General features: G+C 35.7%; 3 protein-coding genes across 4 annotated transcripts; 2 read left to right on the top strand and 1 right to left on the bottom strand.

The window, feature by feature from the left end:
- Positions 1-81: 81 nt before the first annotated feature.
- Positions 82-3,588, top strand: LOC110057646 (deoxycytidylate deaminase-like). Its single transcript, XM_020764238.2, has 3 exons — positions 82-818; positions 1,312-1,525; positions 1,840-3,588. Exons 1-3 carry the CDS (start codon positions 248-250, stop codon positions 1,931-1,933), a joined length of 879 nt encoding a protein of 292 aa, XP_020619897.1. The 5' UTR covers positions 82-247; the 3' UTR covers positions 1,934-3,588.
- On the bottom strand, positions 3,587-20,799 carry LOC110057693 (protein Red-like). Of its 2 annotated transcripts, none has more exons than XM_089274255.1 (23): positions 20,718-20,799; positions 20,540-20,612; positions 20,043-20,189; positions 18,229-18,297; positions 17,784-17,853; positions 17,316-17,416; positions 17,033-17,144; positions 16,280-16,359; positions 15,926-15,972; positions 14,055-14,128; positions 13,610-13,699; positions 13,048-13,159; positions 12,176-12,239; positions 11,675-11,819; positions 10,556-10,574; positions 10,312-10,364; positions 10,187-10,230; positions 9,339-9,419; positions 8,902-8,959; positions 6,525-6,613; positions 6,093-6,201; positions 5,685-5,713; positions 3,587-4,460 (listed from the first exon to the last, which is right to left on the bottom strand). In XM_089274255.1, the coding sequence occupies exons 1-23, from the start codon at positions 20,728-20,730 to the stop codon at positions 4,421-4,423; spliced, it is 1,719 nt and encodes a 572-aa protein (XP_089130381.1). In that variant the 5' UTR covers positions 20,731-20,799; the 3' UTR covers positions 3,587-4,420. The 2 variants fall into 2 exon arrangements, with proteins under 2 accessions (XP_089130381.1, XP_089130382.1); XM_089274256.1 differs by having other exon boundaries at positions 10,187-10,227.
- A 2-nt stretch (positions 20,800-20,801) lies between these two features.
- Positions 20,802-22,178, top strand: LOC110057727 (EF-hand calcium-binding domain-containing protein 11-like). Its single transcript, XM_020764310.2, has 2 exons — positions 20,802-20,923; positions 21,111-22,178. The coding sequence occupies exon 2, from the start codon at positions 21,129-21,131 to the stop codon at positions 21,693-21,695; it is 567 nt and encodes a 188-aa protein (XP_020619969.1). The 5' UTR covers positions 20,802-20,923; positions 21,111-21,128; the 3' UTR covers positions 21,696-22,178.
- Positions 22,179-22,200: the final 22 nt, after the last annotated feature.

Below are 22,200 nucleotides of genomic sequence, written 5' to 3'. Positions count from 1 at the left end.
ACCGGGAAAAATATGTGTATGCAAATGTCCCTGCATACAAATAGTGGACCAGCAGCCTTTCCACACACCCTGCGTCAAAGCGAGGCCTGGACACCGCTGTCCTGGGCCTTCCATGCTGCGTTCGAAAATCTCATATAACGCAAAATTTGATTGGTCTATATGAGAAAAGAAGCTAATAGGGACCAATCAAAACATTTCTTATATTTGATGAAGTCGCACGAATTCGCGGGAAATCTTGATTGTTTTGATGTCTGAAGGGAATCCTGCTCCGGGTTTTTATGCAGAATTTCTAATATTCCCTCCCTTCCAAGACTCTCCTTACTTCATACGAGCACGGAAATTTGTCGTCGAAGTAAGTCGTGGATTCGCTTGGCAGTGTGGTTACAAAATTTTCAAGAAATTTAACGGAGAAGTGCTACCCTCTCTCAGTGATCCTCATATTGCAATGTCAAAGCGAGTGCCAACTTCAGCCCAAGATGTTACAGGGACCGAAAAAGCGGCTAAATTGACAGAAGTAAACTGCAACAGAGATGCATCGTTTAGTAACGGCACAAAGCAAGAAGGCTTCGCTCCACAAACTCCAGCGAAGACTGCAAAGCGAACAGACTATCTTAGCTGGGACGAGTATTTCATGGCGGTCGCATTTCTCTCTGCACAGAGAAGCAAAGACCCGAGTTCGCAAGTCGGAGCCTGTGTCGTGAATCAAGAGAAGAAGATTGTGGGAATTGGATATAATGGAATGCCAAATGGATGCAGTGATGATGAATTACCCTGGGCAAGACATGCTTCAAATGAGCTGGAAACAAAATACCCCTACGGTAAAATGGATTATCTGGTTTATAAGCTTATCGGTATTGCGAAAGTTTTAATCCACTGGTTAAGTATATTTTTCTCTTTGTATATTGAAGAGTCATTTATAGCCTTGTTTAATTCTTATTTGAAATCATTATTTTAAGGTAGGTTCACATCAGTATAATCCGATAAGCTTAAATTATTGATTTAGCTTCTAACGGTTCAAAATATCCTGGGGTTTTGTTCCAATCTCATACATGTTGTCATGGCAACCCTAACTGTAACCAAGGATTGTGTTCCCCCCCACCTCCCCAACCCCTGGGATGGAGCATTCATCTGCTAGCCGTTAGTCTAGAATAGGGTTTAAAACAGCATTTCAATGTCTGGTATAAAGGGAAAATGAGGGATATCCCCTCCAAGTGAAAACAAAGGGTAGCAGCATGCAAGTAGAACAGGAAGAACAACCAAGAGACAACTTGTTCTCATGTCTCACAATATTGGACACTTTACTTCTTCTAGTTTGTCATGCAGAATTGAATGCCATTCTGAACAAGAACTCTGCAGACATCAAAGGTTGTACTATTTACGTAGCCCTGTTTCCCTGCAACGAGTGCTCTAAGCTGATCATCCAAGCAGGTATCAAGGAAGTAATATTCTATTCAGACAAGTACCATGACCTGCCCAACTGCCAAGCCTCTAGGAAGCTTCTTGATATGGCCAGGGTAAAATACAGGTAACTGAGACTATGATTATCAAGTTCAAATGAAATGAAAACTGTTGTGTGATTATACTTCAACTTTAGAGGAGGTGCAGTGCCTATGGTTTGTGCACTGAACTCTCTGTTCAGCAGTTTGGGCACTCACCCTATTGGGTAACCCTGCAATGGACTAGTATCCCATTCTAGGAAAAGTTTTATAGTTCCTTCATGTGTAGAAACCAGAGAAAAGCACAGGAAGACAAATTCTCTGAATTGCTTATGGAAACTGCTGCTTGAAATCCTCAATACTACTGTTAGTAACAAATATTTTGTTTTTTATCCATCCACAGACAGTTCAAGCCAAAGGCAAGGGAAATAGTGATAAATTTTGCAAGTATTGACAGCCCTCCATCAAAACCCATCTGCTCTGTTTCTTCACCTTAGTTTTTTTTCCATTTAGTGATACCTTTTTATTAAGAATTAAATTGTAGACTTCTATTTTTATATGGTATGTTGCTATGTGTATTCATCATTCAAACAAATTGAGGATGGTGTCAGATTGATGAAAATGAGTTAAACCAATCATTCTTTTTATTATCATCATCATTACATGGGTACGATAGGAATCAAAGAAGTGTTGGATGTTTATTAACAGGTTAATTAAGAAACAAATGATGTTCACAGAGCAATTGTTCTAAAAGTAGTTTGATTTCCAAAAGTAAAGCAATCACCATTACCATTCTCTATTTTCCAATTGCTCATAATTCACTCTTATTCCCATCAAATTTTGCATAAACTGTTGTGATATGCTCTTGGGAATATGCAGATCTCCCAAGAGCATTAATTTTTACAATAGCTTATGCAAAATTTAGGGGCAAACAGAGTGAATTATGGAAAATAGAGATAATTTGGATGTCAGCTATTGTACCTCTAAGTTCTTAAAATTTATTTTTCTTGGAAATATGTGCTTTCAATAAGTTATAAATCAAACAATAACAGATGGAGTTCAGTCACCATCAGGAACAGAACTTGATAGCAACACAGATTTCTCTTAGCAAACACTGCATGAAAAAGAAAGTCACCCATGTATTTTGATAACCTTTATAATTATGATTCTCTTCGCTTGCACCACCATTATGTCAACAGCTTGACTGTGCTACTTCTGTGTTTCTATCGGGATTTAGTTTAAATCTACTAGCATTCTATCACAGATGCCATTGTCTAATAATAATAATAATAATAATAATAATAATAATAATAATGGAGTGTTTATTGTGACAAAAACTAGAGCTAAGCTTTACAAAATGCTATGATATTTACGTAATTTGATGTCTGTTAAACCTGTAAAACATGTTTCCGTATCTAATCATGATATCATGGTTACTACAACTAATACTAATACTACTATCATCATCATAACATTAATTAACATATTCCATACAAATTGGTATATACAAGGTAAAAGTAAGTAAAAGAAATAAACTATTAAAACCTATTTCAACAGTGTTTACATAATGGCTCCCTCCTGGGTTTCAACGTCAATATCGGTATATTACAAGGTGAGAGTAAATAAAAGAAATAAACTATTAAAACCTATTTCAACAGTGTATTTCAACAATAATAGTAATAATAACAATAATGATAATGATAATAATAATAATGATAACAACTTCATTTATATAGCAAGTATATACAAAGCTCTATATTGCTTTACAGTCATGAAAGTAAAACTAAATTATAATAATTTAAACTTTACTATCTGATTGGCTACGCTACTCAACTCACTATCTATTTTGTTGAAGATAGTGAGTGGGCTAGCATTTTTGTGCGGTTAACAAAATGACTGTGGCTTCTTTGCATTTTAGAAGTGTCTGTGAAGAGGATTTCAATAAAATTTTGAATGACTAGTAAATTTATACTAGATCTATACTATTACACGATAGATATCAAGAGCGAATAATCTTATTGTTAAATACATGTACTAAGAGTACAGTTTTTAGCCCACCCTTTCTTACTGGGTGTTTTCTGATGCAGCAATACAGTTCTGTTATTCCACTGAGTAAGTTTGACATAAATTAAAATAAAAAACACACACAATGGTCTCAGTTGTGCTTTTAATTTTAATTACCAAAAGGTGCATGTACAATGCCATTATTACATGACACAAAACATCTTAGAAGACCAAAGTTTGATAACTTGTAAAAGGCCTGTTCAAGGCTCAGGGATTCTGGAAAAGAAATAAAATTGGGCCACCAGGGGGAGAGAGAGAAAGGGTGGACGTTATGACAAGTACATTTCCCTTTTTGTTTACTTTTTCCACTATTATTTTGATCAACTTATCTGAGAACCTGGAATAAGCTATTGTCATTGCCAACAGCCAACAACTTAGATGTCTCCTTAGACTACAAGCCTTAATTCTATACACATATAGTCTGCAAATGGACATATGTAATATCATATATTTGAACTGCGGAGAAAGATATGAAGACATCAAGGATCATCACAGTTATATACACACCTTAAGCAGCTGTGAAGTTAAAGCCTGAGGGAAAAAATTCAGATTTGGATGGATTTGCACCCCACTGAAGCCTGAATTTTTCCCAAGCTTTAATTTCACATTTCACAGCTGCTTAAGTTCTGTATATAATTGCAATGATCATTGATGCCTTCACATAGATAGTCCGTTCTTCAGAGCAATCTTTACTCACAAACCCCCAAAGTTTCAAAAATGATTTACACCACCTTTAGAAAAAAACAATTGCCAATGTTGGTGTAGAAGTTGGCACACAATTTTAGAACGTAAAAACTAGTAAACAGGGGTTTAATCATCATCTTTACACAACAAAAAATGGTGAAGCCAGATAGCAATAGCATGCATGTGGTTGTGTGGAGGTATACAATTATACAAATTACAGGGGCTGCTGTCAGTTCTTAGTGTTTTCTTCTCTTGCTATCAGAGTGATCGCCTTTCCTGAAATATGATCAAGGAAAAACAGTCGTAATTATTACACTGATTGAATAAGTTAGTTCTTATTCAAATTACTTAATATAGCTTGTTGTGCGCCTTAAGTAAATACAGACAAGAAGTAATCTTATGAGTGGCCCATTATAATTTAACATAATATTTATTATGTTTATTTATTTTTGAGGAAAAGTTGAGGATCAAGCATGACAGCTGATTATGCCAGCTCTTATCTTCGATTTGAAATGAGTAGGAACACTGCTACTCCACCCTGGATGGAATACTAGTCCAGCGTAGACTTGATCCCAGCATTTAATTTTCCAGTGTCCATTTATATATCTGAATTTAGTATCACCCAACTAGTGGACTAATGCAAATCCTGCATTTTGATTGGCTACGCTACTAGGGGACTATTAGTAATAGTCCTCGAGTAGCGAAGTTGGCGCCATCAAGCGTGACGTTTTCTTTCGTTTTATTCCTAAATAAATATTTCTTCAACTTGCATTTGCTAACTTTATTATTACCTTTTCTGTCCGACTAGTTGGGTGATACTAAAACAATTAGACCCTTCACCCTCAAGGGCCACGGGTCAATAGCTCATTCAGCTTCGCCTCATGGGCTATTGACCCGTAGCCCTTGCGGGCTATGGGTCTAATTGTTAAATAGACAGGCACTAAGAGTAAAGTGTTTTGCCTACAAACACAACACAATGACACCAGCCAAGGCTTGAATCCAGATCGGCTGATCCAAAATAGTTCAGGGCACTAACTGAATTTGAAAATGCTTGGGCTGCAGTCTCATTATTTAACTCAGAAAACTATACCTTTGAAGTGATACTAATCTTGACCAGGTCCTCCCCGATTTGGGAACTAATGTTATAATTTACAAAGACATGTGACACTATCGAGCAAGCAATGAACACAGACTTGTTTGTGCTGTTCAGACTCAATTTTGAGTAATCACTAAAATATGTCAAGAATCATAAGGTGTCCTAAGTATGGTCATCATCACAAACAAACAAATCTTATGCTAATTCATTCTGTATATTCTCCTTCAGAGCGCTCACCGCTAGTCAGCCAAACTAAGCATAAACAAAATAGCATGCAATCTGCCAAAAATATATAACTTGGGTACGACATGAATTATTTAATCATTATTAAACATACTGTACCATGTTTAATGATGATTATTAAGTGACATTTTTTCACAGTTAACTAGTTTTGTACTACTTACCCTTCATCTCCTTTTCTTTTGGTCAACATCTGACAAAAAAAGGGCATAAAAAATTGACAAATGACTTTTACAGGTACATATATGGCAAACAATAGGAAATCAAATTATGCTAGTACACATTTTTACACGACTATGAATTTAGTTTGTAATCTTTCTAAGTTAAAAGATATTGACTCAAAGAATTTTTAAACTCTTGCTAGTTCTTTCACTTAATTTAGGAAATATCTATCCATACTTTTCTCTCAATCAAAAGAGTATATACTTAGGGCACTGTCATCAAACATGTCTGTGACAAACCATAAAAAAAAAACATTCTTGGCTGAAGTGCACCCACAAAATAACGTAGGCAGAAAGAACACCCACCTCAGAAAAGTTGCATTTCTCAATGAGTGAAATACAAGTCCCTACCTGACTGATTTTTTGCCAATCTCTGTCTAGCTTAGCCTTCTCGTCTTTGGGGCCTGCACGCCGTGTTTTGCGTCCTTCAGACATCTTGATACCAAACTGAAAAGCAGCTCTGCAGAACAAAAAGATAAGAGTTCTCACTCGCTTGTAAGGTTGGTGTTACTAAAACAATGTAGCCATTTACTTGAGTGTGCATTGGGGGTGGGGGGGGGGTAAGGAAGGCCAGGGCAGGGGGGGGGAACAAGCCTTCTTGGCTTCATCCAACAGTTGCAAAGGGATTCTGGAGGTTAGGTAAACATGTGAAAAACAAAATTGCCTTCCTGCTTAACACCTTAATGAAACCCCAGAATGAATATAATAACTTGGGACTGAAAGAATTGACAAAAACAGACATAATTTTGAGAAGTCCTAACAAACTAATATTAATATACGTACTTTGGAAGGGCCTCTCTGTTTTCCATGTAGCTGTGATAATCCTCTTCTGTTTCAAAATCCCACCGTTTGATGGGACCTTTCTTGTTACCCTAAAGCCAATATTTAAATAACATATGATAACCACATAAGAATAAACTGTTAAAAACTTTGCAAACTTGCTTAAAAAAAATTGATATATGAATTTAAAATTAAAACTATTATATTATTAATTCTAAACATGTCCACCAATGAATAACTTATTTAACTGCAAACAAACAACTTAAAAAAGTTCTGGACAGTTCTAAATTATTTTAACATTTTGTTATTAACTATATCTTAATGTATAGTAGTTTCAACACTAGTACAATGAAAATGGACACTAACTCAAGTTCTAGTTCTATTGACTGACTAATGAAACAAACAGGCAAACAACCAAACAAACAAAAAAATAAATGAAAACCTTAACATCAAACAACAAACATAACCGAGAAGGCAACAAAACTGCAAATTAAAATTACATAAAGTGAGCTAAAATCAACAGAAAAACTAAAACTAACAAGAAAGAAACCAAAAGTACTAACAAATTGTGCATAGTATTTTCGGCCACGCAAAGTTCCAACTGTACAATCCTGTCACCATTTAAAAAGTTAATATATTGCCTTCAAACAAATGTTACTTTACTACAGAAAGTTAATTTTTAATCTTAATAGTTTCATACATCTTGAAATTATTTCTTAAAAAAATTCAAATTATAATACAGATTAGTAGATTGTAGGGAAAGTAAAAAAAAAACGGGAATATCCTTACATTCAAAATTTGCAATTAGAGTTAATAATGGTAACAGGACTGAGTGGAGTCCAATTCGGTCTGTAATCATACGAGTGATTAACAAAATTGGACGACTGCGAAGTGGGAGCCCGATTTGTTAATCACGAGTATGATTACAGACTGAATTGGACAACACAATGTCCTGTTACCAATTAATCAAAACTATGACAATATTCGAGAAACGAACAAACCATCGATTGAGCACTGAACGATAAAACTTCGTTATGAATGCTGAAAAACACAGCAGTTTACTCAACAAAGTGCACCGCAACAGCACACGCAAAATGACGCGTACTGTCCAATTACAAGCATGATGCATACACTGTCCAATTAATGTTCAAATCGGGCTGCTGATAGCCAGTCACATTTGAGAATTTTGCTATAGTTTTGATTAATAAAGAAACTGTACACATGATTCCACATGGTTCATACAGCCACCAGATGTTCTTTTCCAAGGACTATTCAAGGATTCAGCAATATTCAATTGCAAGGACTTGTTTCCTTAAGAATTATTTGACTATGAAATTTGTTTAGGTAGGAAGGGGGGGGGGGTTACACACAAAATACGGAATACTCAAGACCCCCGTGAAGCAGGATTATTTCTGCTGTAAGGTACTACTTCACATGTCATCATCAAAATCAATGAATTACTTTTAATTCTAGTAAATATTACTTTTTTTTCTGTCTTCTAAAGAATTTACAAGTATGTCTTGAGCAGAGAACTGCTAGTAAAAATTCAAGGAGAAAACCAAAATTTTGAAATCATCTTAGAGGACTTTTCAAGGATGTGGTAATTTTCAAGGATCTTCAGGACCTGTGTGAGCCATGATGAAAAACCAATGTTGTGAAATCAAAAATGAAGCATTTTACTCAGCTTAAAGGCAAATTTCACAGACTGAGTTTGTTAGTTTGACTGTATGTTACACTGTCTTACTGTTATTCTGTTAGCTTGTCTATAGGTAATTCCAGTAAGTTTTGATTTGGCAATGATTGCGTGACATCGAGAAAAAAAAAAGATACCAGTGACAGGATTGACAATTTACAAATGAGTGATGTAAAATAATAATTAAAAAGTGCAACAAATAAAAAAAAGAAAAAAACAAAACAAACAAAAAAAACAAATGCCACACAAATTAATGTGATTCTTTGGGTTACAAAAGAGACAATGTATGGAATACATTAATCCAACAAAGTCTGTGGCAAACAGAGTCTCTGCAAGACCTCTACTAATATTATCATGTAAAGGACTATAGTCTCCTGAATCAAGAAATTTTTAGACGGTTCAGTTTTTAATGCTATTGATAAAACATTACCAGTATGTAATCTGGATTTGCACGATGTACACATGTAATGTATGCAAATAATGACTGACAGGTAACAAATTTAGATATGTCCCTTTCTGTGACTGCCACTCTTTGCCAAGTACAAGATGATTAAAAATTTTATGTTATTTTTATTTCACAACAACAAAAAAAATCTGTTACATCTTAATGGAGGCAGAGTATATAAGACAGAAATTGATGTCAATTAATGATTTTTTAAAGTATGATTCAGTCAAGATTGAACCTACCAAATCCATTTTACTGTAATCAGCCTCCTCATCACTGTCATATGGCATATCCACAGCACTAAACAAAGACCAAAAAAAGACTTGAACAACTTAGTTGTCAGGTTTCACATGTACAAAATGTACCATAACTCCTCCAACACAAGCAATTGTCTTATGTCTTCCTCTTAAAGTAAGGTAGGGAGGAGTATGAAGCGATATACATTTGCCTAAAAGGCATTGGGATGAGACATGAGCATGGCAATCACTCACATCCCAACCCCTTTTTATAGCACCTCTTTACATTCACAATGGCAGATAAACACTCACTGATCCCTAAAAGAAAAGACTGGCTGCCCGCAGTCTAGAGTCTTTTGCACTTTATCATACAGTACTGCTTGTAGAATCTTGATATCAGTCAGTGCTACAAGCCAAAAATAAATTAAATAAATATACCTTACCCTGGATAACATTCTGAATAGCTGTCTGGAACATAATTGACATCTTTTACTTTGCGGGAGTGTCGATCCCTTTTCTTTCGCCTTGAAAGAGTTAAGTTACAAACAACTGCATCACAAATTGATAACTGTTACAAACCTACTCAGGGAAAAACAATGTTAAACATAGCAATGTTATTATTAATTTAAAGGAAGAAAAAACGTTCTAGCCACACTTTTTTCCTTTGCGGACAAACTTTGAGCTGGAAAGTACAAATGAGAAAATAGGTATCCTTTGCAACTACATTGTATATTTTGCTTTCAAGTTTTGCTGGCTGAAAAATAAATAAAACAAAATAACTTTATTTGTCAAATCTATTGAGCACTGTTGTGCTAACTGGGGACACTGTAAAATAAATAAACAAATACTGCAAGTAGAACATATTAAATTATTAAAGAATGGCTTGAGGCTGACCAGTTGGCTATTACACAACACGATCAAAGAGTTGAACTCAGGACTACCAAGAACAAATTCCAGATAGCAGTAGGGATGAGGATTTGAACCAGGGACCTCCAGATTTCAAATCCAGCACCCTAAACCACTCGGCCAAGCCACCTCCACAAAAACTTTAAATAGAGATTGGTTTACAAAAAATATTACCAACAGCTTCTTGGTAACTCACTGACATATCTCCAGCTGTCAGCCTACATGGGTGGAGACAAGTAACCAGGTGATTGAGTAGTCATCTTGTTAATCAGGATGATGTAGTTTGTACAGGCAAAAATCTCACATCAAAAAAATATTGTGCAACATTACACATAGAAATATGGATTGACACTAAATTTAAATCTTGACTAATATCAAAGGATACTTTGGGTCGACTGAATCCCATGCTGCTCTCTCCTCCATCTCCTGCTAAATAAAATAAAAAATAATTATAATAAAATAAGGTGAAATAAATGTGAACTGTACATTGCAAAATTCACACATGTATACCTTTTTTCCAAAGGTTTGAGTGACAGACTTAGCAAACTCTTCAGCTGACACATCTAAATTTAAAAAGAAATAAAATTATTGAGTCATTGAATACAAACATGTTTTAAGTAAACTTGCAGTGAAGCCATGAGTCTATAAATAAAACTGACCAATAAAAACCATTTGATTACTGCAAATTCACGAACAAGAAGTGTTAATCCATTGTTTTAAATATTACACAGTCGGTCATGTGTCACTGTCTTACCTTTCTTACTAAACTGTGCCTGAAAAAAAATCAAAGGAACATGGCTTTATATAAGAACATTAAAAGATATCAACGAAACATGCTACTGGTAACTCATGAAAAACATACAAATGACTAGAAATGTAACAGAAACATTCCCCAGTTAAAGATCCTCAAATTTGATTTTAGCAATTTATATAAAAAAAAATAATGCCCTCATTTTCAAGAACAATGGTATATATACAAACAGTTGGTCTTGAAAATGAGGGCATTAATTATTTTGATATAAATTACACGTACACTTTGGCTAAAAGCTGTGCTATTAATTATATATTGAAGTTCATGAAAAATATTTGTACTGCCTCAAATTGTTCCCCTTAGGAAACAAGAAGGTGTTTCTATAGAACTATAAAAAAAAAACACAAAAAAAAAAACCCTGTGAATGACAGCTGTAGCAACTAGAATTTTCTTTGAGTATTTTCAATTCCATGTTTTTGCGTGCCACTTACCTATGGGAATTACGTAACCAACACATTAGTACTTAACCGATCATTATGCATAATTTGGCGTCCATTTGCCAGTGCTTGTTTACGGCTGGCGATTAGTTTTTTCCTGGTTTCTACCACGTTTCGAACTAGAATTCCACTGTTGTGAAGTTCTGAATTATTGTTGTCAAGAGATCTATCCTGCTCGGCTCGTCACAGTTTGTGAGTTTATTTTTCTCCGCATTTAGTTTGCAGTTATATCTTTGTACTTGGGTATTTTTGTCTTGTTTATTTTTCAGTTGAATCACATCACATCACGTTACATCACACACACCCATAATTACTCTTATTTACTCTTGAGCCTATGCGAACCATGATTAAAAACTGTGCATTCAAACTGTGGCATCGCTTTCTGTAGCATCTATACATACAACCGCCAGAACTTAATCAAAACAGCTGTGGAAATATATAAATGTATAATGACCATCAATTCTCGTCGTCGTGTTTTATAACTCCATGGACAGACCCCCCAAAAAGGTTGCCATTTTGTTCTAAAACCAAAAATATTTTGCCATGACAATAAAAGTTTAAAAATGTATCAGCAAAACTCTGGAACATCAATTCTTGACAAGATACATTTTTGTATGACATATACCTCATCATCAACTCCACCTTCAGATTTCTCAAAGTAGCTTGTGGAATTTTTGGATTTCTTCCTGTCACGTTCTTTTGCCTTTTCTTTCTTTTCATATTCTCTTGTAGTTGCTGTGGGATCATAATCTCCAATTTCTCCAAAAATACTGTTAATGAAAAGTGAAACATTTTGAAATAAAGCTTCCCTGACCAAATAAATACAAAATGTCAGAAAAAGTACTTACTATACATGTAATTATAGAAGTTTCTAACCTCCCCTTACAGCCATCTTTTCCACCCAAACATTTTTTCCCGGAAGATTTCTAGCTGTGGCAACCCTCCTTTTGCTTTTATTTTCTCCAAAACATACCTTTACACACTGGCATTTTGTCAGTTTAACAGCCTAACATCATACAGATAGTAAAACTGAGTGCCACTGACAGGCTACCAACTGATGGGAGATTTCTTTGCACTTGAGCTGTTCTTCAATATTATTAATATCTGACAAACACTCCCCTCTTACCTGTCATCAGCCCCTGCAGGGCGTATCTTTTGTCCTTGCTTGTCATTCTTTTCCTTCTCTTTTGCTATAATAAGAAGATCGGAGGTTGCTGTAATTACTATTCTTAAATGAAGCACTCAATATGTATCTAATTTTACAATGATTTTCAAATAAGTAAATGCTTACAGGCCAGATGGTTATGCATTTAAAAAAAGGCTCGGGTTACATATTTTAGCCCTTCAACTAAAATGAGGAGTGGTGAATGTTCCTTCACAGACTATGGGTTTTGCAAAGTTTTTGTCCAATTTCTGGTGTCTCGCAGACTCAAGTGTGTTTTGTGACTAGTCATGGACATCTGAACATCTTTGAATCTGAACGTCTTGTCAATTTTTTTTGCGCTGCAAAAGAAAAAAGCTAGTCTGGCCTTTGTGCAAAGACTCCCATAATTTAACCATTTGTCACCCCTAAAATGAAACCTTTTTTTTTACACTCTTTTGACCAATACTGCCTAAAAGTCAAGATGCCACTCTTGCTTGTTATGGCACTATGTATTTCAAAATTCAACAAAAGACATTGAAATTATATGAGTTAAAGTAAATAAAATTAATTTTTTTGTTTCAAATAAACAAAACAAACAACAGACACTGCAAGAACTATAATCAAGAAAAGTGATTTACAGAAAAAATGACCACTTTCCCCCAAGAGACATGCGTGCAAGAGTTGCATTTGAAATGTTACTTGTTTTGTTGAATGTAAGTACCACGATCCCCTGCATGTGGACTGCATGCAGGAATTTTGCCTTGAGGGAACGAGGCATTCAGACGAAAATGGAACTTCTAGAAGTAGGACCACTAATTATGCCCCAGATAATGAGAAAGATTTTAAATGCCTACCTTTTTCCTTCTTCTTAACCTTCTTTCCTCCCCGGGTGCCTTGACGCAAGTACAACAAGATTTGTGTCAATTTGTTGATAACAATGTCATTGGTTGTTAGTGTTGCTTGAGTCTAGGAGGAAAACAAATGAAATATTATCGTGTAATTTATGTTTAAGGAGAATACTGCTTTTACCAAGTATTATATAATGTGTCTAAATATAATGTGTCTCAGTAATTTGTCAATTTGCAGTAACACAACTAACATTAACAAGCAGAGCTTGCAAAAGACCTGCGCAGTGGGTCTTTTCCAGTTCAAAAATAGCCTAGGGTGTTATTGGCTTCTTCTTATTGCAATACACCTTAATGATTAAAACCATGGGTCACAGGACACTGTACATTGTGGCTGCAAAGGACCTGCTCTGATACTGATCAAAAGATGTGACAATTTGCACAAACTAGTATTTAGAGGACATCATCAAAACATTGCATCTGGTCTGAATTGATTTCAAGGATGATGGCTGCAAATGCTTTAAGACCACACAAATGACAAAAAAAGCATGACTATTAAAAAATAACTAACTTCAATTCCAGGACAATCTGCTTTACTCCTGATGAGTGTTGTGGGGATATCGCTTTCAGCATATTCATCTTCGACATCAAACACATAAGCCTGAGTAAAATGATAAAATAAAAACATCACCAGCAGTGTTAGTCAACATACACATTCATAACTGGCAATGGAACTAAATTACAAACTACCAAACACACATAATTTGCTCAGGACTGCATTTTGTAGTATACTTTCCCGGGTTTTAGAAAAGATGAAAATTGTTTTATCATCATCACACATTATGTAGTATTCACTTAGATATTTATTAGTTCTGTGAATCAGAGCATCTTTGCCAAGGTGTATCATGTTCAATGTTCTGACACAGTTTTGGTCATGAAAATACCTTTCAATAAATAATGTTCTGGACATGACAACAGCGAAATGACGAAAAGACTGTAAAGTGAATGTTTGTTACCATTCGTCCTGGTTGAAACAGTTCATTTCTCTCTGCTGGTCGATTCCTGAACAAGGCTTTGTATATTTTTTGACCTATTGTGAAAGTATACATCAATACATGCATCAGTTATTATCACAGGGATAAACCTCAGAGTCTGAACTGTTATCCTATTTCAGACCAAACTATTATGATTTTTCACAACATTCTCCAACATATTTTAATCAACTTTGGCAGACAAACCAATGCCAGACAAAATATTTTCAGATATGAGCTATGGTGTAAAATCTATTTCAGACCTAAATTTAACAAATTTTTGTTTTCTTGTATATACATAGATCTCTTTCTCTATTACTACTACATGGCACTTCAAGACTAAAAACTAATAGATCTAAAATTAATTTTGTGTCTGTTTTATGGAGTGGGATTGGAATGCACCTGGTCACAGAGCGGTTTTCATTTGAGTGTCGAAAGTAATTAGACAATTACACCTTTTGCTGTTCATTTACAGAAAACAAACATTCATTTGTGTCCAAATTTCTTTCATTATGATCATTAAACTCTCATTAACACCAATATGACCTTCATTTGCGCATAAGGAACGTTCAAGAAAAACATTTACATATGCATTAACATTCAAAATCATCAAAAGAAAAACAATACCTTCATTTGACATTCATTGACTGTAAATGTATTTTCATTTTGGTCAAAAAAAAATTTGTTGTCACGAAACGACAATCACTTACACTTTAGCACAATCAGTTTTCAACAAAAGACTTTCAATAACACAATTTGCATGAGAACTAACATTCAATTGCATTATTATGCAACCATATCCATGAAGGTAACAATCTTAAATGCGGTGAGACATACATTACCGTGTTTTCACCTAACGTTAAGAGAAAACAATTGCTCATTAGCATAATTCTTTTGAACAGAGATATCTCGCCCAATTTTCCTCGAAAAGTTGATTATAGAACAAGGGACCATATGTACTTTTTTCAAATCATAATTTCACAATCCTCCCCTTGCAGATATAAATTCGGCCACTTAGGAAACTTTTTGCGTACAACTCAGAGGGCGCACTACAGTATCCGTGTGACATACATCTACATGTAGTGACATGTAGATGTTGAACACCGCGAAAGGACAGTCAGGGCTTTTGAAGATGTCAACGAAGACTATTTACTATTTACTAGTGAGGCAATTGACGGATAAATCATTCAGCGAATTTGATATTCTATCTTTCGAAAATAAATGTTATTATGGCTGTAATGTTTGTCTCGCCGCATTAAAGATTCTTACCTTCATGGATATGGTTGCATAATAATGCAATTGAATGTTAGTTCTCATGCAAATTGTGTTATTGAAAGTCTTTTGTTGAAAACTGATTGTGCTAAAGTGCAAATGATTGTCGTTTCGTGACAACGAATTTTTTTTCAACCAAAATGAAAATACATTTACAGTCAATGAATGTCAAATGAAGGTATTGTTTTTCTATTGATGATTTTGAATGTTAATGCATATGTAAATGTTTTTCTTGAACGTTCCTTATGCGCAAATGAAGGTCATATTGGTGTTAATGAGAGTTTAATGATCATAATGAAAGAAACTTGGACACGAATGTTTATTTTCCGTAAATGAACAGCAAAATGTGTACTTTGGTTTTGGTTTTGGTTTTACTATGGTTTGAGATTGGCTGAGTAGTCTAATTGGTAAGTAATTGGTTTGGTTTTGGTTTTACGACACTCAATTGGAAACCTATATATCTATACAGTGCAAATATATTTTTTTATTATCTATGACTAAAAAAAATCGTGAAGTTTTGTTTGGGTCAGAAATAACCAGACAGTAGCTGAAGGCAGAATCCTCCTGCAAAACTATGCTGTTACCTAGTTTTGTTGTGAACTCAACCTCGTCTTCATTATCATTTTCTTCCCTATAAAAACAAAAACAAAACAAAATAAACATAGATGCATGTACATGTAACAAATAGCCACACTGCCGGGGTTTTCTAAGTAGTGATTTCAGTTTATTTTGCAAATTTTATTATCATAATGGTATTCTTAATATATTAAGTATTGTTATCAGATTAAATAACTGTAAAGTATGACAATGGAATACTGGTCTGAAATGTTATTTGGATTGACTGATATCACAAGTTTACGAGCAAATATTATTGGTTAGGTTAAGAAATGTTTGAGAAAAACAGCAAAATATTTTCATCTCGACCATGTCGTACGTACTTGTCCTTTTGTTTACTTTTCACTTTCTTTACATTCAGTTCCTCATCTTCCTCGTCCTCCTCTGCAATTTCACTACGAACCTAGAATAGTGAAAAGAAATGGATTAATCTCTTATTAAGTTCTTCTTAATGTAAACATTTTCTTCTAATGCATAGTTGCTTATTTGCAAGCAAGAGAATTTACATTTTGATGATCAAAGTAAATAAGCTCTTTTCATTTTTACGTCACAGAATTTTCTAAAAGAAATAGAAAACATGTTCTCCGTGTTTCTATTGAGTTTTAGTATAAATCTACTAGTGCTCTATCATGAATGCCATTCACTGATTGGCTATGCTACTCACTATCTATTCTGTGATAGATAGTGAGTAGCATAGATGTGTACCCTTGTTAACAAAATGACGGCAGCTTCTTGGAGTTACCAAAGTGTCTGCGAAGAGGATTTAAATAAAGTTTTGAACAACTAGTTGTTTCATACTAAAAAATTAGATTATTTGCTTCCGATTTCTATGTGTGATAGTTGACCTGGGCTGCATCCTCATCAACTATCACGCGATAGAAATTTCAGGTTCATAATCTAACTGTTTAATAGAAACACTCGTGGAAGTTTGGAAGAAGTTGAAAAAGCTGTGGAAACACTTGCCTGTAGGCTCATGTTCCCACAGCACTTCTCATTCTCCCAAACTTTCACTTGTGTTTCTATAACTTGATTGAAACATGATACGTGTTTTCTATTTTTTTAATACTATTTAGTACCTTCTGTAACAGGGCAAAGTCCAGGCCTTTCACAAGATGAGTGTGCTCCATGTCACCACCAAGAAACTTACTCTCTTGAATAGCTTGGCGACGTCTCTCAGCTGCAGTGTTTCTATTTTAACCACAATGATGACTCAAGATTAATAGAGGAATTTAACCAATATATTGAATGAAACACCAACAAACTATCATTAGATTGACTGACAGACTGATCTGAAAGTATTATGAGTCCATTTGCAATTTTGTCATGCCCAAGCATTCTACAAATTATTTGACATCTTACGTTGCTTCTGCAGTAGGTCCAACTGCTCGGTAATTGGCTGTCGCACTGAGGGTGTCTGTTGACTGATAGTCAGGGTTTAGACCATCTCTTCGTTCCCTTGCCTGAAAAAGTCAAAGTGAAGAACTATATAAGGTTGCTACAGTAATTCCAATTCAAAGTTGTCAAAGCAGTAGGCATATCAAGTTGAATGTGTGTAATATGACACTTCATTTTCATCCATCAAGAGTATACATGTATTCACTAATGACATTCATTAAGAACAATCATGAGATTTACCTATTAGGATAACAGCTACCAATAACAAATAAAGAGTTGCTAAATTATGAAGGGGCAAGTACATGTATGTACCCTGAGCTCAAGCAAGAAAACGTCATACATTTGACATATTAAATGAAGTACATGGAACACTGCATCAAACTATTTGTATCAGTTTGCTCTCATAAAGATCTTCCTTCCTTGATAACTTACTCGATCTCTGTATTTACTTGCAAGCTCTTGTTCTCTTTCCTCTTCCATCTTCTTAAGTTTTGCATAATATCTTATAAGAACAAAAGTGACCGTTAATAAGCAAAATATATCTGTTTGGTGACTGTGCAAGATGAACTACAGGTTACAAGTGTGGTCATGTATATGTTAGAACAAATACAATGTAGCTGTCCTCAAGCATGATCATGGTTTACCTAGCAGAGATAGTATAATGTAACCATGAAATATTGAATAATATGATTGTCTAGAATCATAACAAATGCAAAGAACATTTCTTATTCAAGTAATCAAGTGAAACGAAATTAACAAAATTCTTCAATCAGTGACACAGTGATTCACATACTACCTATAAACCAGAACTTCTATCAACAAAAGTCTTTGTGAATTACAAGAATGAAAATTTACAAGTCAAGACATATTCACGTACTTCTTTTTCTTTCTTCTTCTAGACAAGGGGTCATCATCATCTCCTTCACCATACCCTTCTTCCTCATCCCTGCAGCATAGATCACACCATATTTTTTTTAATATGGCTGCGTTTCTTATTATAATTATTAAATCATACACTGTACAGTCCCAAGATGACCATGCAAGGGAGTATATTTGCAAACATAATGAGCTTCATCACAGGAAAGAGTCATCGAAATTGAAGTTTTAATTAATTTGTTTGACTGACAACTTTTGATAGGTTCCATATGTTTTGACCAATCAAAATGTAAGACTCTAGGAGGGAGAGAGTTAAATAAAAAAGGAAATAAATGGGTGAGTCCAGAAAATATCCATACCCTACCACAGGCGGCATGAACATTTTAACCCCCCTTGCCTTTGGAAATTCCAAAATGTTCTACCCCTCCCCCATGCCCTCCGAATTCCAAAATCGTTACCCCCTCCTTCCCTCTGAAATTTCCGATTTTTTTTCAGACCCTTTGGAATTCCTGTTTGACCGCCTAAAACTTCCACTGAATGGGAAACTTGTGCTTTTTCCCCCTCTAAGAAAATTCTGCTCACAATTAACGGTCAAACAAACAAGGAACTCAAGTTTGTTAATGTTTAATACAGTGCACCGTAGCTTTCCCTTCTAAGTGTTATCTTGAAGTTGTTTACCACCAAATAAAAATTTTTGTTTTCATTTCATTAGCTTCATATTTTCAGGAGAGTAGATCATATTCAAACCAGTGGAAGACAAAAGTGAAGTTCACGATGTGCTGTCTCTCGCCATATTGAAAATTGTGTTCATTGAGGAACTGCTGACCACTAGTAATGCAGCCTATAAATCTGTCAGGCGTTCCATTGGGAAACAAGAGACTGGGGCAAGTTTTAATCATGGATCAACAATTTTAGGTCAGAAAGAAACACAGACTTGTTTTACACTTTATTAATCCATTGACTAATTCATCAACTTTAAGGCCTCTTCAATGTGGAGCTCACTGCACAATCTATCTGCTCACTTTTCTGTGTGATCATTAGCACCTGCCTGATCGATCTTTATCCTGCTTCAGCGGTCAGTTCGTGCTTGATGATTTACAAACTGGAAAAGTTATCGGATCAACAATTTCAAGCGAAGCTTTTGTCTTCTTCTCCCTCTGGAAATTCAGAGCTGAACCCTCTCCCGCTATGTGTTTGGAATTCCAAACTGCGTTACCCCCCATGCCTTCAACATTCCAGTCCAAGAAACTGCCCCTCTCCCTCAGAATTCCAAGATGCTGCCTGTGGTATGGTATGGATATTTTCCGGAATCACCCAATAAATAAATTTATGCCACTTCCCCAATGGGGCTTTTCAGGGTCAATGGAAACAAGCAGTGAAACAAATAGTGTAAATGAGCATCACTCTTACTGACACATACAAGGCCATTTTATTATTTATTCATTCCCCCTTTTGACCAAACCAGTTAAGAATTTACCCACTTACAAAACCAGACCTATTCACTAGTGCTGACATCAAGCTCCCACACACAAAAAAAGAAACATTTATCTTTATCCCCATGAGAAAAGGCCATTTTTCTTCCAAACCCCTTCCAAAATACTCTTAAGGTCAAAATTTATGACGATGATGGACCAAACCCCTCAGAAATTACTTTCAGGGCCCCTTAAGAAAATCTTGTGAACAGATCGGTGAGGAATGGGTACAGGAGGGGAAGACAGGAGGGGGGGGGGCATGGATATCATATGAAATGGCTAACAACCTGCATCTGAATATAAGCTCAATATTCTTATGAACAACAAATCCAATAGAGCTCACCTGCTACTACGATGAGAATGGATACTGCTTGCCACGCTCTTGCTGCTGTGACTTGATGACTTAGCTGACGGCGGAGCCACAGATGGTACACCAGACCGTGGGGTCATCAAAAGTTTACGAAAATCTTCATTTGTCAATGCTGATACTCTACGTATATAAGAGCAAGATAATCCAGACTTCGATCAAATTTAATTTCCCTCTCTTATTAAATTTCTCACTCCCTAAATCTCTCGCATTCCAACAAAACTCGAGCTTAACTTCGTTTTCTTTTGGTAGCCATTTGAGCTTCAGGTCGTCTAGTTGTCTATTGCAAGCGACGTCCATCTGCCGCGCTAAAACGTCTATTCTGCTCAACACACTTTTAACTGAACTAAAAATTCAGCTGTACACTTCTGCTAAGGATCGGAGGAATTAAACACAAGCCCAAGCTTAAACTAAATGAGAAATAAATGACAAAAACAGCTCAAAGCTTGGGCAAGCCAAACACGTATACCTACCCGCCGCCATGATGGCCTCCGTACGATCCTGACGAAGACGGCGGGGCTAATGGATTTGAGAACACTTCAACACCTGAAAATAAAAGAACATAGCTAAAAGCAGGTTCTCCTTATACTTAGAGACTATAGAAGTGACTAGAAAAGGGATTGATAGCAAAATAACAGCGCTTCAATTTACCTTCCGACGGCATCGCTTCGACTTTGTTGGTGTTACAAGAACGAGTGGAGACTAGGCAAGAACAGGTTTCAGGCTTGGTTACCCAGGCAAGTCAGTAATCCAATATGGCGGGCGAAGTTCAAATCTTTCAGTTAAAGATTGTGGCTCTTGGTTATACAAATTAATGTTTGGATTTGTTCCATATCACAGATCAAACGACTTTTGAGGTAACTTTTTTTCATGGGCAAACGAAAGTATTCAGCTAGAACGTGTATAATGTATAGTCAAATCTCTGGCTGAAGCTTTTAGAAGATTCGATGAACTGACCAAACTAGTGGAAGTTCATCCTTCACCTTTTCTGTTTAGATTATTTGGTTTTATTACAATATTTAATGATTTATTTTTCCTTTATAGATCGCTGCCTGTAGCGAAATGCAGAATTACATGCATCAGCTGCCACACATCAGGCCCACGAGACACATCACGGAGGAAAAACTGTGTCAAATCCTGGAGACTTTTCACAATGCAGATGATGGGAGGAAAGGATTCTTAACAAATGAGGATCTTAAAGTAGCATTTGTGGCCCTGTTTGGTTACAAGCCATCAAAGAATGAAGTAGGGCAACTAATGGCCAAGTGCAGTGGGTTGCCTAGCGACCAATCGCTGACCAAGAGGTCTGAAGACTTTAGGATTGAACAAACTCCCGATACCCCCAATGTTGGTATGTCTTTAGAGCGCTTCGCAGAGATAGCAAAAGCTAAAATTCTGGTCGAAGATTACGACGACGAAATTCGGCAGATGTTTATTGCATTTGATGTAATGTGTCGCGGTTTTATCACGTTGGACATTGCTAAAAGGGTGTTCCAGCAAGTTGCTCCATTTTTGGACGCCGTCACCGTAGAGAAGTTGTTTCGAGAAGCGGACATGGATCGAGATGGGAGAGTGAGTTACAGAGACTTTGAATTCATAATGAAGTATACCTTGGATGACGAACTGTAGCGCGAAATGCTATTCGAAATATTAACAAACGTGATCAATGCTTCAAGATTTTGATCGAAGTTCGAAGTTACCTTATGGGTACTTTTAAACGTTGCTCAAAAAAAGATAATTTGAAATGTGTCAAAATGTAGCGCACAAGTGGGAAATAAGTTAAAAGTATTTTAGTACCTTACCGTTGCTACTCCTCTCATCAGTTTGTGTGAACTCTGATTTCTCGATTCTGCAACACTTTCTTTGACAACATTTTGAAATGCATGCTGAATTAGCTTTAAATCAAAGGAAATCTAGATGTCATAATGTTATAAAGTAGAAATCACCTAAAAAGTTTTTAAGATACCTCAAAGTAACGGTTTAGGGGAAACGGACTAGCTTGGTTGATGTCCGGAAACGTAGGTGGAGGCGGCATGAGGCAGATTAAAATAGACACGGTTGAATACTGAATGGGTCAGTTATTTTCAAATAGTAATAAAGATTGATTGCAGATTCCCTGTACCGCCTTACTACG

The sequence above is a fragment of the Orbicella faveolata genome, unplaced genomic scaffold, assembly GCF_042242905.1.
Source record: "Orbicella faveolata isolate gen_17 unplaced genomic scaffold, um_ofav_v1 contig_35, whole genome shotgun sequence".
Taxonomy (NCBI): Eukaryota; Metazoa; Cnidaria; class Anthozoa; order Scleractinia; family Merulinidae; genus Orbicella; species Orbicella faveolata.
The sequence above is the reverse complement of the archived record's forward strand: the minus strand, read 5'-3'. Positions and strand labels throughout refer to the sequence as shown.

Excerpts from the sequence above, each read along its gene's own strand:
- LOC110057693 (XM_089274255.1), bottom strand. Across the intron at positions 14,129-15,925 it reads TGAGTTCACAACAAAACTAG|GTCAAAAAATATACAAAGCC; the intron begins GTAACAGCATAG and ends CTTTCACAATAG. Across the intron at positions 10,231-10,311 it reads CTCAAACCTTTGGAAAAAAG|CAGGAGATGGAGGAGAGAGC; the intron begins GTATACATGTGT and ends TATTTTATTTAG.
- LOC110057727 (XM_020764310.2), top strand. The coding sequence starts at position 21,129 with ATGCAGAATTACATGCATCAGCTGCCACACATCAGGCCCACGAGACAC.
- LOC110057646 (XM_020764238.2), top strand. The coding sequence starts at position 248 with ATGTCTGAAGGGAATCCTGCTCCGGGTTTTTATGCAGAATTTCTAATA. Across the intron at positions 819-1,311 it reads GGAAACAAAATACCCCTACG|TTTGTCATGCAGAATTGAAT; the intron begins GTAAAATGGATT and ends TACTTCTTCTAG. Across the intron at positions 1,526-1,839 it reads ATGGCCAGGGTAAAATACAG|ACAGTTCAAGCCAAAGGCAA; the intron begins GTAACTGAGACT and ends ATCCATCCACAG.